Here is a 22,174-nt window from a genome sequence, read left to right as displayed (position 1 = left end):
GCCGATCCCTACTTAAACGGCATAGCTACCGCTTGATAAAAAATATTGCTCCTTACTTTGTGGACAATTTTTTTGTTGTCGGATGTATCCAGCTAATCAACACTGGTTGCAATGGCGGATCCAGGAGGGCAAATTTATTTTATTTATTTATTTTATTTAAAGAGTTTACAGTGTAAAAAGCAGTGACAGACAAAAAGGTTGTACAATGTAATAACCTAACTATATTATGTAAAATTACACTGATGGAAATACTGGCATCCTGTACCAGTATCCAAAAACTACATTACTTGTAATTGAAGGGGTCAGCGGCAAAAGGGGACAAGCGCCATTTGAAAATTTAGGTGACCACATAGTGGGCATTAAACAGAATTTAGGGACATACTTGAATTATTGTGGTAATTGCTAAAAACTAATTTGAGACTGCCATGAACTTTTAAATTCTGTTGTTTACTTAGTGACAAGATTATTCACGTGTCTAAAACAGAGAATTCTAATTTTTAGAAAATGGAAAATTTTAAATGGCACATGTCCCTTTTTCCACTGACCCCTTCAATTATACTTTACCTAAAATTACAATTAAAGTAAAATTATGACTACTTCACTTAAAAGTTACCTACTTAGCTTACAATAGTTAAGAAATAAGATATGACAAGCTGTGATTGGGGGAGGACTAGATATGTTCAAAGTTCACGGAGAAGTGGTTGATACAGGAACTACATGGACAGAGGTAGTGGAGTTTATGAGTGTCAGTTGAATTAAAGTTAGCAATAAAATGTTTCCAGAAGAATGATTTAATTTGATTTTTGATGGTTACTGTAGATAGGTCCTTGTTGATAATTGGTAGAGAGTTCCACAGACTACATATTCAGCTAAAATAGAAGTGATGTTGTTTGCTATTGAAAGATGGATTATGGCTCAGTTTTAGTCTGTTAGATCTGGTACAAGTGTTAGAGAATGAGATGTGTGAGTTGATATTAAAACTACTTGAGGTAGGCTTCTTAAATTCCCCCTCCCCCTTCCTCTTGTGGAGGAGCCATACTCTTTTGATTGAAATGCTAAACCTTAAAACAATTTATAACTAATGAAAAATACACATTGCCACCATTTTTGTTGCAAAGTCAAACCAACATTCAACAACTGGGTAATCTGTCACTCAGCGTTAATTGTTCAGGCGTACTAAGTGTCTCTAAAATAATTATGATTTAAGACATTCATAGCCTTGTTAACAGTTTAAAAGACTTCACAACTATCTGCAAAGCCAAAAATCAACAGTGAGACACTTACTAAGAGGTAATTATGTCCTGCTTAAAAAATAAAGCAACTATAACAAGAAAACTGCTGTTCTCCCCAACCACCTACAACTTAGCCTGTTTGTGCCCCTCCCCTTGCAAGCCCCTGGATCCGCCCCTGAGTTGCATGGGCTGCATGTATGTCTTCAATTAGCTAATACAATCATAATCATAAACTAGTAATAATAGCAGCAGCAGCAGCAGCAGCAGCAGCAGCAGCAGCAGCAGCAGCAGCAGCAGCAGCAGCAGCAGCAGCAGCAGCAGCAGCAGCAGCAGCAGCAGCAGCAGCAGCAGCAGCAGCAGCAGCAGCAGCAGCAGCAGCAGCAGCAGCAGCAGCAGCAGCAGCAGCAGCAGCAGCAGCAGCAGCAGCAGCAGCAGCAGCAGCAGCAGCAGCAGCAGCAGCAGCAGCAGCAGCAGCAGCAGCAGCAGCAGCAGCAGCAGCAGCAGCAGCAGCAGCAGCAGCAGCAGCAGCAGCAGCAGCAGCAGCAGCAGCAGCAGGAACAGTGGAACAGTAGTAGCATCATTCCGTTTCGTGCGTGAATACTCCACCCCTCGCTCCACCCATAAACGACACTATTTATAGATAGCTATAGATAAGATATCGTTTTTGACCAATCACATGACTGAATCAGGGAGACTGACCAAATGACTGGATCAGGGAGACCATGCAATCACATGACTGAATCACGAGACTGACCAATGCAATCATATGACTGGGTCAGAGGACAGCCTTGCAAAGTAAGCCGGCTATCGGTGTGATTCGTTTGGAAACTGTGCTGTAAGTATTTTGTGTCATGATTCAAGAATCGTTATGTGCAACCTCGTGTGCAGCTGTGCATTAATATCATGGTTATGTGCAACCTCGTGTGCAGCTGTGCATTAATATCATGGTTATGTGCAACCTCGTGTGCAGCTGTGCATTAATATCATGATGATCAGTATTAGTTACTGACTGCCGGTGTGTCAGGCTAGACTATAGTCCCCCAGAGACTAGTCACGACCGGCAGTTAGGCTATGCGCCGTTGCGTTTTAATATGCATTGCATGCAGTGTCAGCAAAACTAGGCTAAATTGTTTAAGCTTATGTGTGACTAGTGGATTTGCCGGACAGTGAACTGCGTTCATCACAACTGAGATACAGTCCAAGATACAGTCTGAGAGTCTGACTGAGCAGGGCCGGAGCACACTCACGGTCCGGCACCATACGAACCAGTGGCGGATCTAGGATTTTTAAAAGGGGGGTTTCAGGTTTCTTAAAGTTGGCAGCTATATAGCTGAATAAGGCAGCTATAGCTGAATAAGGCATCTGGTGACATTTCGTCTGGAAAAATTTGAGATTTTAGAAGCCCTGAGATCGGATTTTAGGCTATTTTTAGTTAGCAATTACAATAAATCCAATGCATTAAACTGTAAATACTATATAGCTAACTATATATAAGGCAAATATGGTGACTACAAGCTGTAGCTTTGATTGCTCTATTAGAGTAGTTACTTGACTGCTCTATTAAAGTATCTTGATCGATTTTAATGCAGTTGAAGATGAAAAGTGAAGTGTTGCTGAGGGTTTAATCGCTATAAATGGTGTCAGTTAAATGCAGCTGCATGCATGCTATGAGAAAATACAGTGGTATATAGTTGTTTGCTATGACAAATTGTTAGTACAACATTGTTTATGTATTTAGACTGCTAAACTTAAAAGGGGGTTTCTGTCGAAACCCAGAAACCCATCTAGACCTACCACTGCGGACCACTTCTATATAGCTCATACAACTATAGTTGAATTTTTAACTGGTAAAGATTGGGATACTCTAATAGAGTAGTCACCGCAATATACAGTACGCGATCCTCTAATAGAGCATTCAGTATTCAACCACATAGCCAAGCTAGCCAGATATCAGAGAATTGGTACTGTAGCAGGACATGATTATTCCTAATGTTAACAAAAAGCAGGAAGAGAAAGACTTTGCTTGTAAAAGAAGCCTCCATGCGGATGTCATTTCATCTATTTTTTTAAATTTCCCTGTGGGATCAGAGCATGCCCTTAGACCCCATAGCTTGGCATGCTGCATGTGCTTAGCATAATTATGGAGTTGAATATCAGATGATCTCTGATTTAAAATTTAGATATCACATAATACGAATAAAAAGTAGTGTGCATGACTATCACCTCTATAGCAGTCCGTAGATGGCCTGACCACTCAAAACCTCTGGGTACAGTATAATTATGTTCAATCTAGCCACCAGAAACATGTGACCCATGATTGTCCTCCAGCTCAGCCCTTATTTGTCAAATGCTCTGACACAAAAATAAGCAAATAGCATCAGATAGCAGGGATCACGAAGGTTTGTGAGTCAAAATGGCGTCTTCCTTTATGTCCCATTTCTTTTTCTACTACCATTGCATAGGTGTTGATTTGTAGATAGTGTGGCAATGGCTTCTTGCATGTGTGGCTATCACAAGAATTAAAGTGTAATTTCCATAGTGAGTGCATGGATTGATTGCAGAAAGGCTGTGGATGAAGTCCAGTCGGTACTGGATGATGTATCAAATTGTGTTCTGCCCATACTATACAACCCTACATATGGAGAATGAAATGTGAAGCTAGTTTTTCTTTGACTGTTGGAAATTACATGAAAGTATTCTTGTAGTATAATAGGTAGCATGAAGCCATTGGGGAGAGTCTTTAAACTCCTGCGTACTAGAATTTAAAATAGCTATGCATCCCTATACTCAATTGATTTCATTGTGAAGCTTGGCTTTCCTCGGTCTCGTGTATAGTAACAACAATATAATCATTGTAACTATAACCCCAATAAAATTAATTACATAGTTATTGATTATAATAGATATCTTTCCAATTGATGTAGAAATATGTTGATATACTACACATACAGTAAAGTATATTTGAGTTGTATAGTTGCACATTTGCCATATACTATGGGTTGTCATGTGCTATGGTATAGATTACACAGCAGCCACATCTTCTGAGAAAATGAGATTTACTACTGTGCTTTTATTGCTGGCGATCACAACCAATTCTGATGCTGTGAAGGATGAGCCAGTTTGTGTCAAAATTGATGAGTGTTCATGTCACTTAACAGGAGTGGAACAACCTGGAGTGATTGATTTACGTAGCCTGGTTAGTGGTGAACCCTTACCAACCTTTACAATTGAGGCAAAAGATGAAAAAACTAATAAATCCTACACATATACTTATAATCCATGTGTAGCTTTTATGCACAACTTTTGCCCAAGAACTAGTATTTGTCAAGAGGGTTCGTTATCATCAGAATCATATGATTTGGGAAATCTTGACACTGTTAAATTTGTTTATGAAAACAATTCTGTCTTTGCATTGTACAAGTCTAAATACAAAGATGATCTTGGTTACAACAGATCTTCTGAAATAGAACTGGTATGTGATGAAACTGAAGAGAAAGGAAAGTTTGAGTATGTTGGAGAGCCCATTGAACGAAATTACAAGTTTAAGCTCTACACTCGATGTGCTTGTCCTGGGAAATGTACCTCTTCACAAACTGAATGTAAAGCTATTGATTTGTGTAGTTGTGAAATGTCAGATGGAACTGGTACAATTAACCTTCATTCCATTGATAATGGAACAAATCCACTTAGTGATGAAGTAAGTCCAATGAATACTTTTCTATACAATCCTTGTTCATCCATCACAAATCCTGACTGTAAGGGCAACTCATTGTGTGAAGATGTGGGAACAACTCGTCTTCCTTTAGGTGAAACAGATTCTGCAAAATTTATGCAGAATAATAGTCAAATTAGCATACAATATACAGTGCCAAATGTAGTTACATCAACTGTTAACTTGATTTGTGATCACAACCAGAGAAATAGACCATTCTTTAGAGCTGTTGGTGATGGATACACGTACAATCTCTACAGTGTGTGTGCCTGTCCTAATGGTTGCAGTGGTCCACCATCAAATGGAACATGTGACCAAACTGACTCATGTACTTGTAAGAGTGCTAGTGATGGTGCAGTGATCAATCTTCATGATCTAGACAACCCATCTGCACCACTGACCGCAGAAGACAATGAAGGTTACTTTTACTACTACAATCCTTGTAGTGGAATAAAACTACAGAACACTTCAGGAAAATGTAATGGAGTAGCCGCCTGTCAATATGATCCCTACCATGGTTTGTACTATGACATTGGAAATATTGGCCCTGAAATAGAATACAATGCTACCTCAAAGTCTTTTACATTTCATTACACTGGAGGTCAAGAAAATCGTTCTTTTGATGTAAGGATGATATGTGATCCTGATGTTACTAGTACAATACTTTTGCCAGATGATGATATACCTAAAGGTGTTACTATGTATCCTCTTAAGCTAATTTCCAAGTATGCATGTCCACAGTAAACAAACATTTGAACATTTGTCCATTTTTATAACTGGATACATGGCTATATCAGAGTATGCTGAGTGCCCACTTTTGTGCTTATAAATTTAGTTCCATTGCTGCATATGTTTATGTGTGGTATTGGTTATAAAAGTTAGTATATTTACACAGCTACATAATAGTGAAAAACATTGCATGAAATTTGCAGTAACCATTGCAACTGATTACAATTATGACAATGGAATCTTTGTACAGATGGTATGGAAACAGATGAATCTATGTACTTGTTATAGTTTACAGTGGCTATCCACACTTCACTCCATTATTATCAGTATTTTGTGTCACATGACTTTTTTGAATAATACCTTAACATAGCATGCTTGGCCACACAAAGTCATGTCTGTGGCTCAGTGAAGTCATGATCACAAAGGTACTTTTCCAGTAGTCTGATCGTGTGTGCCAGCACTGCAAAAATCTGGGCATGTGGGCACATCAGGACTCATGGTAACAAGATTTCTGAAGGGACTTCTATACTTTGGCATGGCAGGTAATCCCGTATGGGGGTCTGGGAGCAGACACTGTGAATTCGAAGCTAGCATCTGCAAGTGTTTGTACTCCCGCATGACTTTATGGTGCAATGTTCTATTTTCATTTATTATCCTGTCTGTTGACTCTCCACTATTTTCTAATAGCTTGTTTTTGAAACCCATTACATATTGCCCAAGCATGTACTATCTGATTGTATACCACATGAGCCATTACCAAGAGTACATAATATATATATAATTATTATGTACTCTTGCCATTACCTATTACCTCTGCTTTTGATTTTGTTTTCAGTCTTTCACTCAGACTAGGATTGATGAGATTTGGTTTCTGTAAACTGCAGCACATCATGACTAAGGAAAGCCTTAGTGCTCTTTGCATTCTTCAATGCAACCTATAAAAGGTACATAGCTATGTATGATTGCTGTAAAGGGAGGCAGTCTCCATGCTTATATAGTTCAGGATTCAATAAAAATTGTTACAGTACTGTTTGAAGCATGGGAAGGAGATTCTACTACCCTGTAGCCCTGCTTGTAATATGCAAAACTGTGTAATTCTTCCTGCTGTCATGCATGGTATGTGTTTCTTTGACTGATAAAACTGACATTGGTTTACTGAATTTAGGAAAAACTTGTCAGCAGTCCACCAAGTAATTATTTAGCCTCTTTGAAATATGGAGTTGTGCAACAGCAGGGAATGTGCTAATGAATAGATTCAGGCCAAAAATTTCAAATTTTGAAATTAATTTCAAAGGGGTTGTACGAAATTTCAGAGTGTGACCGACCCTTAATTTGGCTACACTGTAATAGGTTACAATTATTTCAGCTAAATTCACACATCTCTACACTTTAGGTCAACTTGTGGGAGAGTATCTGCATTTCACAAGTGCTTTCATTATTCTTGGTTGTATAACTAGGCTCGGGGCACATACAACCAAGTACAATCACCAATAATACAACCTACCAATAGGGCAAGTCAAAACTTAGACCCAAATTGTGGAGTGCATCAATGTAGCTGTTGAATGATGCCTCCTGTGTTTGCCTCAGGTGCCTAGCTAACTGGTATTGAGCAGACGATAAAAACATATAGCTACAACCAAATTAAAAACAATGTAAAAACAACATAATTGTAAGGCCTATACATCCAAATCATATACACATACACATCATCACACATGATCAGTAGCTATACCATTAAAAATCATAGCCACATCTACTGCAATGTCTGATCAGCACTGATTTGGGGAGTTGCCGGCATCAATCACAATTGGGGTGGAGCATTCCAATCATTAATTGCTCTAACTGAAAAATATATAATTATTGATAAATAAATTGTGTGGGTTTGACCATGATGCTGGCCCTCTTGTTGATGTGATCATTTATAGAAAATGAGAAAAAGCTATCTGTTTTTATATCAAAGAAATATTAATCATTTGATACAAAACCAATAGATCTCCTATAACTACTGTAATGACAGTAAAATTAATTCAACTTAATTTAGCTGCTGTCAATCATAATAGGGCATGTCACAACAAATGCATGGGAATCATTCTATACAGTAGTCCGTTGTTGTGTGGCCTCTATTTTGTGCTTGTCCAAGACATAATGTAGGTCCCAGATTGCATTGTTGTACTCAAGCAATGGACCGGAGTGATTGGTGTTGGAATCCAGTTGTTGGTGTTGGCACGGCAATGGACGTCATTAAAGACTTAAAAAGTTTAAGCATAATGTCTGAAGGTGCACCTGGGGTGGACACGTAGTTCATAATTTCCAGCTATAGAATCTATTCATGGATTGATTCGAACGGATTGACTGAACTGCCTTGCATTCTATTCTAATGTTTTCGATGCGCTAGTATCGATACCTATATCGATACTACAAAGCTTAATTCCTGAAGAGCAATATCCTTGATCCAAGAGAAACTTCGAGCTAGGCCGGTGTTCAAGTGAGTGTTAGTTACAATACTGAGTTCAGTTCTTGAATGTGTGAAATATGCTTCGTGATATGCTTGTGCATTTGTAGTACGCTTGGATTGGCATACTGCTCAGTGACGCATCGTCTATAACCGGCAAAGATATACTCCAAACATAAAAATACAGTGCCACACGATTCATACCATGAAACCTATAGAAGTGTACATTGTATACTGATCCATGCAAGTGTGACTCAAAATCTATTAGTCTCCTTGCAGGTCCCTAGAGGGGTATAGTTTTCTAGATCCGGTATACAGGCTGTGCCTTTACCGGTACTTTAATCATAATCATAATAAAGAAAAGCATGGCGAGCAGGCCGGGTCAGTGCTTTTTTATGTATCCAGGCTGTAACCAGGCTGTAACCATTATGACAGTTTCAAACTCACTGTTGGTTTCGAGCCAATATGCTGGCCTAGCTGTGAGGCTGGGCTGCTCAGTTTAGCACAGGCCGGCATGCATGTTATTTAGTGAAGGGGACCGGGTGCAAACCCAACTTTAATAGAATCAGTTTGGCTTAGCTACTGGTTTTCAATCCTCCACTGTAAAAGTGGACAAGTAGCTCATTTTTATTATCACACAGAATGGTAGTAGATTTTATTTACATATATTATGCAATATAATGGTGAAGCAATATGAGAAGTGGATCTGGAACATGCATGTACATGTGATTAGCCAACAATAAACAGAAGAATCATGTAGTAATGTGCTTTCAGTTTTCCAGCTCATTATGCTAAAGAAGTTGTGGGGAGTAACTTAATATTCTTAATAAGCCTAATAATCTCCATGTATAGCTTATCGAATAATGCCATTGTCTTTGAGATAGCACTACATAGGAGATTACGTAGCTGTGAATGTGCTTTGTCCACATTGTTCCTTTTTAAGACTGCTAACCTGTTTACACATCATGTGACTTGTGGTCAAATAAATTCTACCACAAGTCAAATGCACACACTGCAAAACAAAGTCCTATCATTTGACTCTATATAGAATAACTTTTTGTGGAGGTGTGAAACCAGGATATGATTTGTGGTTCCTGTATAAAGTCTATGGGAAAGTGATACAGTTTCCAATCCATGAAGCCATATTCTATGGTAACTGATCATAAGTCACTGTTCTAGCTTGAGTAGCTAGCTTCATGTATTTTCTGGTTACTGGTGCATTTCATTTTAGAAATGAATGTGTTTTAATTTTTATGCAACATGTAGAGTGGACAATATAGAATCTGCCACAATATTGTCATTGCTGTATGTTGGGTTAAGTGTTACTGGCAGCCAATCCATTCATTTTCCCCTGGTAGGTATGTAGAAGATCTAAAACTCGTGCAATTGTTGACAGCAGCATTTCCCTACATACAATCCTTTGTGTTCATTTTTAATAGGGCTGAAACAAATACTGCAAACACTCGAGTACTTGTTAAGAATTTTGGTACTCGGATAGTAAAATTGGTACTTGAGTTCTCATTAAGATCACATGACCCAGCTCACATGAAGCATTTGCCATCAGGAAGTGACATAATGAAGGCTATAGACTTTGATTGGCATAATTTCTTGTCAGTAACACTAACAATAGTACTTTAATACAGTGTATATGTATCATTGTTGTTACTTGAAAAAGCACATTATAATGACAACCAAGCATTAAACATCAGTGTCATTCATGTCCTGCAGCGTGCACGGTGATATCACTTTTAAATGGGCGTTATACCACCATCCTGCAAAGTATGCTGAAATGATGGGAAGCATGCGGGTACTCCTGAACCTGCAGAATTGCAGTAGCTAAGCACAGACAACTGTAGTAATGTGTATACTTATATGTTTACCATACAGGAGTAAACGATGTGCTTGCAATTGGTTCTAGTAGCACCTGTCCTATTAAGCAGGCTATTCATGTAGTATCATTTTTATTGACAACAATAGACATTAACTTGCACTTAATGCCGTAGCATTGTTACCTACCCTACATTGGCAGGGCTTGCCATATTATATATATTAAGTGCTATCCCACTAGGGACCTGTGAGAAGGCTATATGCCTGTAAATACAGGGAGTCAAAAACATGTATCTGAAACTGTGAAGAATGTAGAAAAAAATCCCAGACCCAGCAGTGACTTGATCCCCTGCAACATGCAATCTAGGCATGTGCCAAGGGAGCCACAACAGCTGGGATCTGAGATATTCTCTGCATTCAACCACTACTTAAACATTGACTTCTCACCATCATAGGTTTTTATATTAAGTGCTATCCCACTAGAGACCTGTGAGAAGGCTAGGCCTGTAAATACAGGTAGTCATATTGTGTATTATATGTTCTGCACTAAGCACTATGTACAGGACCATCTCCACATAATGTAATGGAAACCAATTATAAAAATTCATGTAGATATAATATTATGCTACATGTATATAGATGTTACTTTTAAAGAACATGAGACTGCCTTATGCTATCCTACAAGTACACTGAAATGATGTGAGCATACAGGTAATTGTGACCAGCAGAGTTGTGTGTAGTTACAGAAGCAAAGACAACTGTAATATTGTACTATTATGCACACCTATACGTATGTCTACCACACAGGCGCAAACTATATTATGTGGTGTTAGTATAGTACCTGTCATGTAGGCCATACACGTAATATATTATCAGATTCTACATAACATTCAACTTCCTGACAACAAATTTAAAAGAAAATGAATAGGATGTAGCATCATGCATGTACCTGCCTAATGTGCAGGCTAAGTTTTGTATGTTAAAAATGCTACAATCCCTGCTGTTCTCTTTACCACACTACAACCTATACCTATTGTCATCACCTTCATGTAGTAGAGCAAGCTATTACTAACTATTATCACCTATTGTCATCACCTTCGTAAAGTTAGCTACTACTAAGAGTTAATATTGTGGTAAGCACAAAAGCACTTTAATAAGAAAAAACAATGCCGAAACAGGTTAAGTGAGAAAATACAGGTACGGCATGAAAAGTTATACAGGTAGTGAGAAAAAATAGCATGAACCTGTGCACTACTGATACTTGTGAAGTCAGGTCCTTCACAAGGCCAGAACCCAGCAAAAAGAACACATAACAGAAAAAAGCCATAATTTGTAACAAAAAGGTTGTTGAAGGAGTTGTAACCAAAAGGTTTGGCTAAAAAGAAAAAAAGAAGAAAAAAAAAACAGCAATACAACTGGGAGTTGATCTCACATCCTAACAGTTTCAGGTTTCATGCTCTATAATATACCACATGAACTAAATGTAACTTATGGTTAGAGTGTCTTCAAAAATTGTTTATAAAGGCATGCTTAAGTTGAATGGAATAGGTGTTTACTCAGTTTATCAAAGAATTTGAGTGAGTTTTGCTCTACACTCTTGCATTTAAGATGCTGGTAAACAACAAATAATAGCAGTTAGAATGAAGAGACAACAGATTTTAAGCAATGAATGAAATCATGACTGATAAGCCAACTACACAGCTGCCTATGTAGCCAGGAAGTGTGCACCTGTACATGTTAAGCTGGTTTTATTCAACCCTTTGCTTGAAGTGTAGCTACGGTGAATAGTATACTGCTTTAAATGCTTTTTGTACAAACTCATTTCTCTTTTTGCTTCATTTCTCAAATACACTAATAGAACAGTAATTTCCAATTTTGGATAAATGAGAGTATGGATAAATGAGGGTTGGATAACTGAGGGTCTACTATATCTAAATCCTATCCTACTAGACACCTGCTTGTGAAAAGGCTAAGCCTGTCAATACAAGGAGTTAGAATCTTGATTTTAACTCTAAATCTTTGTGGAATGCAGATGGCTACATGTAATTCTATAATTGGTGTCACGACAAAGTAGATAACAGTACTTCACAGCTACTCAATATCCCAGCAATTTCACGAGCAATATCATTCAGGAATTTTTTCACATGATCACATGTGATTAATCCATGTAGGCTTTAGTGTGCACGTTGCCATCCGGGCGTGAATTAAATTTGTGAGTTGTTTGGTGAAAAACAAATGCATAGTGTGAAAAGTGTGGAGGATTTACATTTCAGAGTATTTCTACTAAGCAAAGGAGTTCAAGCACCTTTGTCTGATTTTGGTGGGAATTAGGCCAGCCACATTGGGGCCAGAATATGCACCTTTGGCACGTTTACTGCAATGGGTATACCAATTGATTTATCTTGAAGTCTCAAAGAAACACAGTGGAAGCAGCATTATATCAGATGAGAAGTCATGGCCAAATCAAAGCCACTATGATTGCGGCATAATGTCTGCCAGCACCATGGAAAACAGAAGGGATGGTTACAGTTGTATATAGCCGTATCACCATCATGTGTTAGTTATATTTTAATTGCAAGTGGAAAAGCTGTGGCATTTACTGGAGTAAATAATCGTAGCCCATTAGGAATTGTGTAGTTAGAATACACAATACTTAGTTAATGCACACATCTTTGATTGGTAAAATTAATTATTAATTTTAGTAGGAGCCCATATGTTCCTAAAGTGTATGTAGTGAATAATTGTGAATAATTGTTAATAACTCTGCAACTGTTATTGTATTCAAACCAAACTTAGTACCAAGATGTGCCTTTAAGCCTGCCAAATTTCAAAGCAATCAGATAATGCATTTGAGTTTATGGCAGCTTTTGTAAATGTGCAAATATAAAAAGACTATAAAGAATTTAAGCTGATTTTGAAGGCTTATATATATTTCAGGATTGTCTGAAGTGATTATGACAAATTGGTATGCAGACCAATGAAGATGGAGGGCATTTCTTTAGTAAAAATAGTCTCATTTCATAAAGGCAACCTGAGCTACACATGTGCAAAAATCGCATTTGTTCTTCCAGTTACTAACAAACTTCACAATGTGTGGGCTGCATGGCACACTATTGTACATGTGTGTCTTGATTACTTTATAATGTTCGTACTAATTGTTCAATGTTGAATTTATTATACACACATTTTACAGATCTTGGATTCATTACATTACAATGGGATTTATTGTTTTGGCCATTTTGGTGGTTGTTACCACTTCTACTGATGCTAAGCCTATGATTAAGGATGAGCCAACATGTGTAAAAATTGATGAGTGCTCATGTAACTTAACAGGAGTGGAACAACCTGGAGTGATTGATTTACATAGCCTGGTTAGTGGTGAACATGAGCCAACTTTTATGGTGGAAGCAAAGTCTGAACAAACTAATCTGTTCTACAACTACTCGTACAATCCATGTATGAATTTCTCTGACTACGGCTGTCCAAATACCAGTATATGTCAGACAGGGGATGGATATCATCCATATGACTTGGGGAATGTTGAAAGTGTAAAGTTTTTGTACCTAGATGAAGGTACTGTTGGTGCATATTATGAGTCAAAATTTAATGACAGGTTTGGTTACAACAGGACATCGGTGGTAGAACTGATTTGTGATGAAACTGAAGTTGAAGGAAAATTTGAATATGTTGGAGAGCCTGCTCAACGAATCTATACATTCAAGCTGTACACTCGATGTGCTTGTCCTGGAAAGTGTGTGTCTTCAGAAACTGAATGCAAAGCTAATGATTTGTGTAGTTGTGAAATGTCAGATGGAACTGGTACAATTAACCTTCATTCCCTTGATAATCCAACAAGTCCATTAAGAGATGAAGCAAGTCCAACAAATGCTTTTCTATATAATCCTTGTTCACCCATGACAAATCCGCACTGTTACAACAGTTCATTGTGTGAAGAACAAGGAGATTCACTGTTGCCTTTAGGTCTTGCAAGTTCTGCAAAATTTGTGTCTAACAATAATCGACTTGGTATACAATATACCGGATTTAACAACACTGTGTCAACTGTTAACTTGATTTGTCAACCAAACCAAAGAGATGAGCCATTCTTTAGAGCAGAAGGTGATGGACGCACATTTAATCTCTACAGTGTGTGTGCCTGTCCTAATGGTTGTGGTGCTCCACCATCAAACGGAACATGTGACCAAACTGACTCGTGTACCTGTAAGAGCCCTAGTGATGGTGCAGTGATCAACCTTCATAATCTAGACAACCCATATGCACCACTGACTGCAGAAGACAATGAAGGATATACCTACTACTACAATCCTTGTAGTGGAATAAAACTACAGAATCCCATTGGAAAATGTGACGGAGTAGCTGCGTGCCAAGAAGACCCATTCCATAATACTTGGTACAATATTGGAAATAACGGTCCTAAAATAGACTACAATACTACTTCAGAATCCTTCATATTTCATTACACTGAAGGTGAAGGAGGACGTTCTTTTGATGTAAGAATGATATGTGATCGTGACTCTAAAGCTCCGGTACTTGCTGCAGATGGTGATATTCCTAAAGGCGTAACCCGCTATCCTCTTAAGCTCATATCTAAGTATGCATGTGGTGAACAAATACTTGACTAATGTGCCAACTAGCAAGAAGGTGTTGTGTATCCTATACATGCATATAGTCCCCTGTACTTTTACTAACATTTTTACTGCATATTATGTGTGTTTTACTATTCAGTTATTGAAGTTCAGTCGTTAATATAACTTTATATGTATTGCATGTAAATGCAAACATGAACTCGCACACTGCAAAGATTGATTATATTTTTTGCTAGGAGATTGTCATGTGGTATATCAATACATTTTATCAAGTTGAATGTCTAAAACGTTTTGTTAGAAATATAGGTTTTCATAATATGAAAACCAGCAATTATAAACTAATTATAATACTGTGATACGTGATGCAATATAGAAGTTAGGCAGATCCAGACATTGGAGAAGGGGGAACAAAATAATCCTGAAATGCAAATTTCAAAAAAATCTTAGCACATCGCCATGTAGGTGAACAGATGTCCAGCAACAACTTATATAGGTGGATAACAACAGACCAAGACATATGGAGGTGAAGCTTGCATTACCTAATAAGATATATAATTCTGAATGCAGGAAAGTTTGGGAACCTTTGGTGTTTGAATGTGCATGCAAACAACAACCAAATAATACTGTGTCAAAGTAATTTTATAGTTAGCTGTGTGCACGTATAGTCATGTACTATATGCAATCAGTGGATTGTATACAAATGTTTTAATTGTTTTCATAGAGTGCACGTGGTGTGGGTTACCTGCATATTCAACTTCAGTGCATGCAGTTGTCCAAATATTTGCCAGTATAGTTACAGATCATATATAAAATCAGTGTAGAACACATTGCATATTCTATAGATTCAGTGTAGCAATACATATATCCTGCAGTCTGCAATTATAATCACAAACATTTATAGCCAGGCCTGCGAAAATAAACATAGGGCATGTGGGGACATAAAATTTGCCTAATTTTTCAAACTTTCATTGCTCGTGACTTTTAAAGTCATTATGCTATAGCCACACAACTTCTAGCACTTATTCAACACTTAATTGGCTTTATAATAAAGGTTAAAGTATGTACCAGCACTGAGATTAGTGAGATATTATAACCTGGGATGTAGTTTGTGCCCTCATGCCAGGCCTGGTTATATTTGTTATACAAGAAAAAAAAAAGTGAGTCCAGTACTGTATATGTAATTCTGTGCACCAGTCCAGTTACGGATCACAAAATTTAGGAACACAACAGGGTGTGAACAGTGACAATGAGTGAATTTCACTAATTCTGCCACTGCATACTTACTTGATGTTTTATAGTCATCTACTACGTTTGTAGTGACATATATAGATTGTTTTGTAGTTACTGTCACTATTTAATACTACCAAGTCTTATAACCTGTGACCATCACTATTTGGTCAGTATAGACTGTCACAGTCACTGTACTAGGTGGTGATGGTCTGAAACTCACTATACAAATAGGTTTATAAGAAGTATAGAGAGTATTATGGCAGAAATTACTATGAATTGTCTTAAGCAAGGCTATGGGCAATGGTGCATTGTGGCGGTGAATTGCTTTATAGCTCAGTTTCCCATGCACGTAGGTATAACTAAGGATTCTGCAAGTGACTGTGAATATCACTGAATAATCAAATTTCATTATACATAGTAGGAAAATTCATTTGGCTATGACTTCCTATTATAATTGCAGCTAGCTATAAACTGTCATCTTTATTCGGCAAATAAATCTACATGCTATAGAGATTGGTGATAAATATAATAGACATAACACTGAAAGAGATACTTCTTTGCATCTTAAAAAGGTAAAATTTGGCACCTAAAGTATGCATCTGTCTGTTATGCAAATTCTGGATAAATTTTGGTCAGTTGTACAATGTATTAATTATTAATGAGTAGCATGATAGAAATTAATGGCATGTGACCTGCACAATTGGTACTACAGCTAGTACAGCAGTAAAACTAAACAGTTTGAAGTAAACAAAGTGAATAGTCAACATATTTTGATGTCTCTGTGTATGCGTACATGTGTAAAATGCTGCATTAAAATTTCCTAAATACACGCATATTTAGAAACAAGCTTGAGATGATATAATATAGTGCCTTTAGGTATGTCATTGTCTACTGTAAGTATTGCAGTAGCAGCACTGTGATCACATATCATCTGCACATCAAAAGAATGTCTTCCTTCACCACCAGTGTAATGAAATGTAAATGATTTTGAGGTAATGTTGTAGTCTATTCTAGGACTGTTATTTCCACTATTGTAGGATACATCATGGAATGGCAGGCAGCCACTCCATTACATTTTCCTGATTGTAGAGGTAGGTACGGCCTTCATTGTCTTCTGCAGTCAGTGGTGCATATGGGTTGTCTAGACCATGAAGGTTGATCACTGCACCATCACTAGTGCTCTTACAGGTACATGAGTCAGTTTGGTCACATGTTCCATTTGATGGTGGAGCACCACAACCATTAGGACAGGCACACATACTGTAAAGATTGAATGTGTGTCCATCACCAAGTGCTTTAAAGATTGGCTTATCTGTTTAGTTGCGATCACAAATCAAATTCACAGTTGATAAAATATTCATTCCAACATATTGTATACTTAGTTGGTTGTTGTTGAAGACAAAGCCTGCCTTACCTAGTGATTCTCCTTTTTCTTCACAAAGTGAGTTATTGTTACATTGAGGATTTTTCATGGGTGAACAAGGATTATATAGAAAGGTATTCATTGGACTTGTTTTATATTGAAGTGGGCTGTTTGGATATGAAGGTTAATTGTACCAGTTCCATCTGACATTTCACAGCTACACAAATCCTTAGCTTTACATTCTTTTAGTGAAGATGTAGATTTTCCAGGACAAGCACATCAAGTGTAGAGCCAAAAGGTGTAGTATTGTGTGTAAGGCTCAGCAATAAACTCAAATCTTCCCTTTTCTTCAGATTCATCACATACCAAACCGACTACTGATACTCTGCCATCTGTGGTGTTGTCTTTAGATTCATAAAATGCTGCCACACTATGATTGCTATCCTCTCCATACACAAACTCAACAGTGCCAAGATTTCCCAAGTCATATGGTTGCATTCCATCACAAGTCTGACATATACCAATATTTGGACACCCATAGTCAGAGAAATTGAAACACAGGTTATAGGAGAAGTTATACCAGAGGTTGGTTTGTTTAGATTTTCCTTCAACTACAAATTCTGGTTCATGTTTACCACTTACAATTCCATGTAAATTAATCACGCCGGATGGTTCTACACCAGTTAATCTACAGGAACACTGATCAATTTAGGCACAAACTGGCTGTCCCTCAGTATTTGACACAGAGTTTAGAAGCAACATAAACATTAGAACAGTAGCAAACCTCATCTTATCGAGAAAAAGAATAGCTAGTAACAACAGATACAGTATATAAACCACAACTATACACTTCATTATTTTGTGTACACACTGCAACTGTATTGTATATACGTAGCACACGATATACAAAATATATATCATATGATGCAACACTTAAGAAATATTTGGGGATCTAGAGTAAAGCAGTTTCATTTATTGACCATTGGATATCTCTCTAGCTCTATACGTATAGGATTGCTCATTTCATAAAATCCAATATGTACATGCATAAGTGAGAATGCTGCTCAACTATCTAACCATGTTCTTCATAATGCGATTGGCTGAAAAAAAACCCACCATGCTCAATATATCCATTTTTAAAAATGCATTGAACAATTAAGCTATATTGGATCATACTCTTAGTTGTATTTTTGCTAGCACTCATTTTGTGCTGATTTCTCCTTATAACTCTGCATGGTTGAAACAAGAGTCACATGACTGCTACACAAATTGCAGTGCATACTCAATAAATTTCTGTGACTGCATTTTGCAATTATCTGTTCAACGCTTGTATTCAGCTCTCACAATTGCTGCAGCTGAATCTAGCTACATGGTGTTTCAGTTCAACTACCATGCAGACATGGGCTATACTGTAAAGCAGCTCAGCATCATGTTTGCTTGTCTTGCATGAACATCAAGCCTAGAGTATATAACTACGTAGCTATTGCTTTATTTATAATCAGGAGTAGACTTGTGATTCATGCACTGTATTATGTGCATACACTTCAGTTACTTTGTGGTGCTTAATTGTTCAGAGCTAAGCAACTTTAATCTATCACAAACTGTAGCTAAAGTGAAAGCAAGTGAGGAAAACATATTAGTTGTACTGTCTGTTTTGTGTAAGTCAGTGACTCTGCAACTTGAAGTCAATCACGTAACTACTACTGAGTAGAAATAACTACTTGATGCATTCATGCACTTGGAAGTGGCTGTATACAATCACTGGGGACTGGATTTCTGGACTCAAGTATTTTCCCTTTCACCAAATACTTGTCAACTGAATGTAAGTATGATGTAGTTAGACCACTCCCCTGCACATAAAGACACACACACACACACACACAAAAATAAGGTGTGATTTTGCCACATTGCTCAGTTGCAGCTATGTGTCTGCTATGGAATAGCAAGACAGTTAACTGTTACCACTTACACATGTATTGTATGGTTTGTACTTCATGATAAGACGAAAGGTAGTCATACAATGGTAAGAGAGAGTTGTTATGCAAATGCATATAATCCTACATGACAGGCAGTACCAAGTAGACAGGTTCACCTGCATTGTTTACATTCAATGCAGCCAGTTGCCCAAATATGTGCTAAAAAATAAAAGAAAAGAAAAGAGGCTTCAGAAGAAAAAAAAACCTTGAGTTAAGTTTATTTATTTATTTATTATTTATTAATGCTTTACAGCACAAGTGCTGAAGGTTTGTAGGACACCTGGTCCTACAGCCTGCTCAAAGACTTTGGCTACATTGCACACCAGTACACCAGTACAATCCACTAGTCCAGTCCAGTGATTGTATACAACCCTTAAAAGTTAGTGTCATTAAGCATACCTTATGTCAGTAAAATAACAGATAGTGAAACTACTTAAATCCATGCTATGTGTTAAAACATCAAGACACATAAATTTATGACAGTGTGCTAGCACCTTAGTTCTCTCTTGTAAAGGTGGGTAGTGTTACAAACTAAGTGCTATTATCACAAATGGGATGCATGGATAATTATGTATATTAAGTCATTGAACGGTCCACAGGGTACATATATAGCTAGCTACAGAGTTTAAGCAACCTAAAATCTGTACCAGATTTATAGTGCATTATGCAAAACTGCACGAATTTCATTCGAGCAATGCTCTCAACAGGTGAAGTAACAATAATTTTACCCACTGAATGAGGTACCAGTTCATGGTGCAGCATTGGGGCTAGTAACATGTGAATTGTGCTACTATCCCTATAGCAATAACATTATTAGTGATGCACCGATACCACTTTTTCACTACTGATCCATACCAATACATTTGAGGCCAGAAATGGCCGATACCGATACTTTGCCCCACAGGCATTTCTCACAAGAAAGAGCTAATGATTTAGCTTACTAAACTAATCTCATCAACTGCAGTTTGCTGGTTTTGTGGCTATCAACAGTTAGGTAAAGATAATAGTTTATGGCTTCAAGGAATCTTATTTCGTGGCTCACTTCAGTTTCCACTGTACCTAATAATGCTAGTACCTGGCTTCTTTTAAGGAATTCATGGCTTATATCAGTTTTGCATAACTCCGTTTGATGTACTATGTACGCTGCCACTTGATAAGTAATTAAATGATGCCATTTAAAATATTGGTTGGTATCAGGCATTTATAGCTTTACCGATACCGCCAAAATAGGGCCGATACTGATACTAGTATCATTATTGGTGCATCACATGATACAAGATTATGAAGAAGGTGTGTATCTCTGGTTGCTTGTCGATAAAATTTCTTCATTGGACATGCATGCAGCAGAATTTTTAGCTCAATTAACAACCAAGATCACAAAGCTGCCCATGCAGTGAAACCTGTCAATGTAGAATACCAACACCATCTATGCATTCACAAAATCAAATTCTCAAAGTAGAAGTCCCTAGTATACACGCATAGCTACAGTACCTCTCCATTGATAACAGTTTGTACAAATTATAAGAAGTGAACCACACCTTGACTATATAATAATGATTTTGTTCTGTTTTATGGTTTGACTTGGCTCAAATGTGGAGTGTGTACTATAGGATACTTTATAGTGTATGTAGGCTTCCACTATACAACCCCCTAAAATTTCAACTTCATCATTACTACTAGCTACCACAGAGGTTATGCCCCACCTGGGGAAAATAGTGAGGATTTATAGTTGTAACTAGGTCTGCATCAGCATAATAAAAAGCAAAATAGGCTGGAGTGCTATGTTAGCATAATGCTAACATATTTGGTGTATATTTCAAACTATGAAGCTTAATTCCATGAAAATAGATTGATACTCCCTAATACAGCAGTCAGTGGAAAATGCAAACTGCAAGAACTCTTGTGATATCAGTGGGCAAAGCATTACCGAAACCTCAGAGAGACAACTCTTCAGTTATTTTGATCTAGCTACAGAGTAAATAGTTTCCAGGTTGAGCAAGGTAGCTAAATTAATTTAATTTTTTTTTCAGATTTCCCACGAGGTTTAATTATTTCAAGAATAATTTTTTTTTCATGTTAACCCCCAAAATTTGGAAATCAGCGAAAATTTTCTCAAAACATATTTAGGCTATATGTGGTAGATCTTGTGGGTTTAGATGTTGGTAATAAAATAGAGATTTAATAAGCGCCACCCCTAGTCTAGCTGCTTATCAATTGGAAATTATAAGCACCACGTAGGATATAAAGCGGCTGTGCAGAAAGGGTCTAGCTACGCAAAGATAGAGGTCTGGATACAAGACTCAGGTTGACTCGGGATGAGAAGCGCTGGCAATATAGTAAGTTGTAATTTTGATTTAAGGAAGGCCAGACCTCAAAACAATGTAAAATTGAAACCCATAATCAATAAGGCCACTTCAAGTCATAACTTCGTTTTAGTCTCATCCCCTGCCACCCACGCGCTCAATCACGCAAAGGTTGTCTGGTGACTTTAGTCCACTTTCTTGGCCCTAGTGGAATATTGCTACAAACCTGTTTCTTGTGCTCATTCATGCTTACATTCAAATGAATAAACATTTCATCAGACAACCTTTGCGTGATTGAATGTGTGGGTGGCAGGGTGGTGTTATTTTATAAAAATCACTGGAGTGACTAATGAATGCCGATTAAACTTTATGTATGAAAACCTTCTTAGCATTCGACTTAGAACAACAATCAACGGTGAAGAAGTCCATTAGACAAATACTAAGCTAGTTTTTCAGGTGTATACTTTATTAATGAGCACTTCCTGGGCCAAGAAGTTGGACTGATGTCACCAGACGACCTTCACGTGATCAAGCGCATGGGCGGCTGGGGACGGGACTAAAGCTAAGGTATGACTTGGAGTGGCCTTATTGATTATGGGTTTCAATTTTACATTGTTTGGGCTTGTGTTTGGGACTATTGGCCATCTAAGTCTGATCAAGGTCACAGATTAACCTACAATGCCCTTGCAAAGTGTCCGTGTAGCACTATTTCCTGTCATAAAAAATATATGTAATCTCATGCT

General features: G+C 37.5%; 2 protein-coding genes across 4 annotated transcripts; both read left to right on the top strand.

The window, feature by feature from the left end:
* Positions 1-1,975: 1,975 nt before the first annotated feature.
* On the top strand, positions 1,976-5,827 carry LOC136241449 (uncharacterized). Of its 2 annotated transcripts, none has more exons than XM_066032663.1 (2): positions 1,976-2,027; positions 4,253-5,827. In XM_066032663.1, exon 2 carries the CDS (start codon positions 4,282-4,284, stop codon positions 5,686-5,688), a length of 1,407 nt encoding a protein of 468 aa, XP_065888735.1. In that variant the 5' UTR covers positions 1,976-2,027; positions 4,253-4,281; the 3' UTR covers positions 5,689-5,827. The 2 variants fall into 2 exon arrangements, with proteins under 2 accessions (XP_065888735.1, XP_065888734.1); XM_066032662.1 differs by having other exon boundaries at positions 2,009-2,067.
* Positions 5,828-8,052: 2,225 nt separating this feature from the next.
* Positions 8,053-14,711, top strand: LOC136240769 (uncharacterized). Of its 2 annotated transcripts, XM_066031802.1 has the most exons (3): positions 8,081-8,158; positions 10,592-10,663; positions 13,146-14,711. In XM_066031802.1, the coding sequence occupies exon 3, from the start codon at positions 13,168-13,170 to the stop codon at positions 14,593-14,595; it is 1,428 nt and encodes a 475-aa protein (XP_065887874.1). In that variant the 5' UTR covers positions 8,081-8,158; positions 10,592-10,663; positions 13,146-13,167; the 3' UTR covers positions 14,596-14,711. The 2 variants fall into 2 exon arrangements, with proteins under 2 accessions (XP_065887873.1, XP_065887874.1); XM_066031801.1 differs by lacking the exon at positions 10,592-10,663 and having other exon boundaries at positions 8,053-8,158.
* Positions 14,712-22,174: the final 7,463 nt, after the last annotated feature.

This window comes from Dysidea avara, chromosome 12, assembly GCF_963678975.1.
Source record: "Dysidea avara chromosome 12, odDysAvar1.4, whole genome shotgun sequence".
NCBI lineage: Eukaryota > Metazoa > Porifera > Demospongiae > Dictyoceratida > Dysideidae > Dysidea > Dysidea avara.
The sequence above is the reverse complement of the archived record's forward strand: the minus strand, read 5'-3'. Positions and strand labels throughout refer to the sequence as shown.